Here is a 6,255-nt window from a genome sequence, read left to right on the forward strand (position 1 = left end):
GCATTAGTTCGAGAATGTTGCAAGGATGTGGGTCATCTTCACAATTAGCATCAAAAGTTAGTGGATATAGGAAAATATTGTTGATATTGAAAGAAACTACTTTGAAGAACAAAGGAAGATTATATTTGAGATGTAAAAATTGGACAGTAGTGAAAAAATGCTTTACTTATATTGATGAAGTATTTATTGATGGTTTGTAATATTTCTTGCAGATCAATTCACATTGTAATTACTTTGAATGAGTTGATGAAGGAGATTCTAAAATTGAAGCTATTGTACAAACAAAAAAGTGGAGAAGAAGTTTGTTTTGAAAAGAGGAAAGTTGTACTGGTTTAACGAAGAAGAACTAGAAGTTGAAGAGAAAATTACAACAACATATAAAAGTTAGAAAAATTATGCTACTTTTGTTTGTTGTATCATGAGCAGTAACAATTTTGTTTTTTTACTTTGTTATGTTTTTGCTAAAGATTAATTGTTATTAGTATTATAATATTAATTTAAAGTAATATGATAGTTTTGGCTTGTATCAATAATGTTGACAAAAACATTGGTACTTTAGTTTATTGGTTATTACAGAACAATGATGTTATAAAACTTTAGTGATGTTATGTTGTATGAATTTAAGCATGTTATATGAGTTAAGCATTTAATTTATTTTTTTCAAATTTAAATTGATTACACATGTTACACTTCATAACAATGTTTTTCTTTGATAATTTTGAATGACTCACATGTTCATTGGATTTCGTTCTTCGTAGCTCTTAAGCCTCTGAGGTGGTGTTTTATAAATGGGTGGAAATATTCCTGGACCATTACTTTTAGACCACAATTGCTATCCATTGATTGGGACAATCAATGGTCATCATAGTCTCTACCTACTATAACTAATAATTGATCACTATAAGATGTCTTTAGATGATAACCATCAATATCGATGAAGAATATGCAACCACCCAAGAAGTTGCCCTTGCAACCCTCTAAACACATGTAAAAACATTGAAACCTTGGTACCATATGAAAATACGGAACATGAAGTTATCGGGTGAAATTCAAAATTCGGTGGCATTTCTTTGGGAGATATTTTTATTGTTTTTATCAATAACTGTAAACAAGTATCACACCTTACTTCCTTAAATGCATGAGTAAAGCTACAACACAAAATATGCACTACTAATAAATAAAAATTGTTTAGGGTGAGGGCCCTTGGTTGGGCTTGTGGTTGTCGTAGGCTAGACGGGTTGTTTTGTAGATTGAGCGATTTTTGGGTCGTTTAGCGTCATCAAAAGCCCATTCGAATGTACATGCATAAGGTACTCGATGCTAAAATCAATAAATGACCATTTGGTTAACAATCAATGCATATGTTAAAGTCACGCTTGAGACCTTTATATAACTAATGGGCCTTTACCTTTTTATCAACATAATTATGGCCCAATCGTACCTTAATATACATTAAGAGATTGATTTGTCGATACTTTTAATTTGACCATGCTGTGATCAGTTGGCCATGCTGTTTCATCTAACCATGTTGTGATTAGCCAGTCGTATTGTAACTAGTTGATCCAAAGTGAGCGACCAAAGAAGCTCTACTTAGAAAAGATTTGGTGTTGAAGTTCAACCGGAGGACATCAACCTAAAGAACTCAATATGATGAAAATTGACTTTAAAAATGTCAACCTGAAAAGCTCAACATTATAGAGATTGATCCAAAAAAGATTGACCTAAATAGCTTAACATGATGAAAGTCAATCTAAAAAAAATCAATATAATAAGGTCAACCTGAAAAGTGTAACATAATAAAAATCAACCTAAATCGACTTATAAAAGGTTAATTATACAACTTCAAAAAATTTCACCTGAACAAGTTCAACCTTAAAAAAAATTTGCAATGAATCAACTTTAAATTTTGGAGAACTTAATTGTATATATATACATACACTAAATAAATATTTTATATATTAAACACACCAAAAATAGAATACATGATAATACACAATACGTATTCAAATTGTATACTTTATTAAATTTTACGTGATTTCTAACATAATTAGCCAACAATGTACTCGAGGCTAAGCATCTCTAATGTTTTTAATTAACATGTGATCTAAACTAAATAAAAAATGTTATCCTCTAGAGTAGCATAGAAGATTCATGAATTTAAACACAACAAATGTTTTTAAAGTGATTTTTCAAATGCATGAAACAGTTACTCTGATTATTGTTTATGAAATGAAACTGACACACGTATTTGTATTGACAAATGAAATTATTGACGATGGATGGGCCATAGACTCACGCCATGTGTCTGAAATAGAGTCTGAGGTTCACACGCAACGACACCATTTGCTTATGCTTGTCTCAATAATAATTATAAAGAGGATGATATTTCTACTTGAAAAAATATTCATTTGACAGCTCATTTCAATAATAATTAAATCTGAAGACAGAGAATAAAATGTTAATATTTAAGTGATGATGAAGTAGATATATTATTAGTCTTTTTTGGTTCGAAATATCACTATCGTGTAAATATATATTGATATATTCATAGCTGAATCCGGAAGCACCATCCTTTGATATTTCTGAGTTTATACTGAGCATGGCTTCATCGATGGCAACCATGGTCGTCCCTTTCCCCCAAACACTGAAGAGCCAAGCCCGCAGCTTTCTATCCCAACCACCAAACACCGTAATGAAACTCAAACCCAAACACACCAAAGCTTTAAAAACTTACCCAACAAACGTAACATGCAGTGCCACGCTTTCATCTTCTCTGGAGACCATTGAGAAGCAAGAGGAAGGGAAGAAACAAAAGGAAGTGGCGGAGGTGTGGCGCAAGATCCACGGGGAGGACAACTGGGCCGGCCTTCTGGATCCCTTGGACCCGTTAATGCGGACCGAGCTGATCCGCTACGGGGAGATGGCCCAGGCCTGCTACGACGCCTTCGACTACGACCCCTACTCCAAATACTGCGGCAGCTGCAGGTTCTCCATACCCGAGTTCTTCCAAAGCCTCGACATGCCCAACGTGGGATACAACGTCACACGTTATCTCTACGCCACGGCCAACATCAACCTCCCAAAATTCTTCCGCAAATCGCGGTGGCCCGACAAGAAGTGGAGCCAGCACGCGAACTGGTCGGGCTTCATAGCGGTGTCGGACGACGCGACGAGCAAACGTCTGGGGCGGAGGGACATCACGATCGCGTGGCGAGGGACGGTGACGAACGTGGAGTGGGTGGCTGACCTGACGAATTTCCTGAGACCGATCGCTCCCCTCATCCCGAGTCCCGACGAGGGTATAAAGGTGGAAGCCGGTTTCTTGGATCTGTACACGGACAAGGAACAGGAGTGTGGGTATTGTAAGTACTCGGCGAGGGAACAGGTTCTCGGGGAGGTGAAACGGTTGATGAAGATTTATGCGGATGAAGAGGTGAGTATTACGATAACGGGGCATAGTCTGGGGAGTGCGATGGCGATACTGAGTGGTTTTGATGTAGTGGAAAGTGGGGCGAGTGTGGGAAAGAGTGGGAGAAAAGCGCATGTATCGGTGTTTTCGTTTTCGGGGCCGAGGGTGGGGAATGCGAAGTTCAAGGAGAGGTTGGAGGGGGAGCTGGGGATAAAGGTGTTGAGAGTGCATAACAGGCACGACCTTGTGCCGCAGTCGCCGGGGTTTCTGTTCAACGAAGGGTTGGCACCGTGGCTGGTGAAGCTGGTGGATTGGTTGCCATGGTGTTATCTCCACGTTGGGCAGGAGTTGGAATTGGATCATAAGCAATCACCTTTCTTGAACCCCAATGGGGATGCTGCCTGCGCCCATAACTTGGAGGCTCACTTGCACTTGCTCGATGGGTCAGTTCTTTACTTCCTTACACTTATTCTTTTTTAATATTTTTTTTATTATCATACTACCATACTTTAAATCCAATCCAAAAATTACTTATATTATAAAATATTTTTTAAAAAATATGTGTTAACTTATCTTTTACCAAATTCTCTTCGCAAAAGTTGTTTTTTCAACAGTTTTTACACACAAATCATAGGTTGCATAAATCATGCAGTTAAAAAATACAACTCAGATTCAGAAATGGATGACGATATCTTAACAACTTTTTTCCAATTTTATATTTAAAGTGGATCAATCATATATGTTAATAACTTTTTCTAATAATTTTTTTACAATAAATTATGTGTCATTATTTTATTGATATGTATATTTGAAACGAATCAATAAAAAACTATTATGTTGTATAAAAATTGTTAAAAAAACATTTTTTTTAATCTTTTTCCTGATGTATTCACTGTCATCCTTTGCAGAGAAGTGGAAACAGGAAAGTGTCCAATTTAATAAATCGAAAAATAACACAAACAAAAAGTAGCAAACGAGTTTTTAAACAATGAAATATAAAAAAATTACAGAAATAATTCGTAAAAAATGCGTTGAAGAAGGAGACAAAATACTACAATGTAAAGTCATCTGTATTAACTTTTAAATTTTACTCTAATACAATATCTTCTGACAAATAATATTTTTTTAAGATTTTTAATCTTATATCTTATGTTATATCAACATGCTATCTTATCATAAATGAGATCTCAAATAATTGCATCAATAGTTATGGAAAATGATATTTTAAAACGCATGTTGTTTTATTTTTGTCCTGGAGTCAGTCAGCATAAATATGGCAACAGTTGTAAATATCCGGAGTTCGGGAGGGGACCAGCAGGCCCATTCCTCTTGACAAGTTCAGAAAACAAATTAAATTAAATGGGGCCCATGTTTTCATATATATATATATATATATATAATCTTTTATAAATAAAAATATTATCAATATAAATTTTACACATTTATAAGTAATTATTTTCCATTTATAAGCAATTTTATTTAACTTTAAAGAATGCATATGCATGGATTTTTTTTAAATAAACTTTTATCTTTATATAACTCCAATTAAGCATGTCTTAAATTCTTCGTAAAGTAATGATGTTAACCAGAATCACGTTCTCGTGATATCATATTTCTTTAGAACTATTATTATAAATGCATCTAATGTTAAAATAATATTAATATACTTAAAAATATTATTAAACTTTTCTAAAACTTACTTCTTTTATTTTACAAATACACATTCTAAATTTAGATGTTATCTTATTGGATACTTATATTTGATATCATTCATAAAAAAAAAACAAATCATTATAATGAATTTATTTTTTTATGTCTGAAATATTATTTATAAAAGTAAAAGGTAAGAGAGTTGATATTGAAAAGAAATAAGGTGTTGAATTTCTTCCATAGTAGATTTTAGGTTTAAAAGCAATGATAAGATGATATAAGTATGAGAAATTGATGTGTAAGTTTTGATTATGGCAGATACCATAGGAAGTATGATCCATTTAAGAGAACGAGTGAGAGGGACATTGCTTTGGTGAACAAGTCATGTGACTTTTTGAAGGACGAGTATACAGTGCCACCAAACTGGAGGCAAGACCTGAACAAGAACATGATGAAGACTGAAGGTGGACGGTGGATGTTCACTGATCGCCAAGTGTCTCAAGATCCACACCACCAAGATATTGATCCCCATCTCGAGGAACTCGGTCTCTTCTCTTCTGATAAATCAACCAATAAGTGACTATGCTTCACACACAAACAATCACCATTCTCCACTTTCCTAAGTAGTCACTACCATAAGAATGGCTAGTCACAAACAGATTAAGAAAGTCAAATTATTAAACTTTTCTTTATCAATATTAATACTGCAAAAGTGTCCAAATATCTCTATATTTCATATCACACTACCATAATTTTTTTAAAATATTGTTGTCTACGTTTTGGAATATATAATAAAAGGTTTGAGGTTATAAATAATATTTTAATTTGTTGAAGAGTTAAATTAAAATATTAAAATTTAAGAAAAAGTAACTGGAGGTCATATGTGAGCATATAGTATTATTTTTATTCTTTTCTCTTTATTCTTATTAGAAAATAAAATCAAGATGGAATTTAAGAATAAAATATTAATCTATGTTGTTTTTAATGATCAATCATTATACGTTTTTATTTTTTTTGTTACGAAGGGATTTGCTTTGTTTAAGAAAAAGTTATTGTTCTTTGATTATTGATCTAATATACATAATCTAACATTATAGAGATTGAAACGTAGGAATAATCACAAATCTTTTTTTTGTTTTCTTTCTCTCACATGAACAAAAGTATTATCTTCAATGGAATTCTGACTCGATTTGTTT

General features: G+C 33.3%; 1 protein-coding gene across 1 annotated transcript; it reads left to right on the top strand.

Annotated features, from left to right (window-relative positions):
* Positions 1-2,495: 2,495 nt before the first annotated feature.
* Positions 2,496-5,782, top strand: LOC124830212 (phospholipase A1-Igamma1, chloroplastic-like). The gene is made up of 2 exons (XM_047303875.2): positions 2,496-3,852; positions 5,378-5,782. The coding sequence occupies exons 1-2, from the start codon at positions 2,600-2,602 to the stop codon at positions 5,637-5,639; spliced, it is 1,515 nt and encodes a 504-aa protein (XP_047159831.1). The 5' UTR covers positions 2,496-2,599; the 3' UTR covers positions 5,640-5,782.
* Positions 5,783-6,255: the final 473 nt, after the last annotated feature.

Source organism: Vigna umbellata, chromosome 5 (genome assembly GCF_029865625.1).
Source record: "Vigna umbellata cultivar VRB3 chromosome 5, Vumbellata_1.0, whole genome shotgun sequence".
NCBI classification, from domain to species: Eukaryota; Viridiplantae; Streptophyta; class Magnoliopsida; order Fabales; family Fabaceae; genus Vigna; species Vigna umbellata.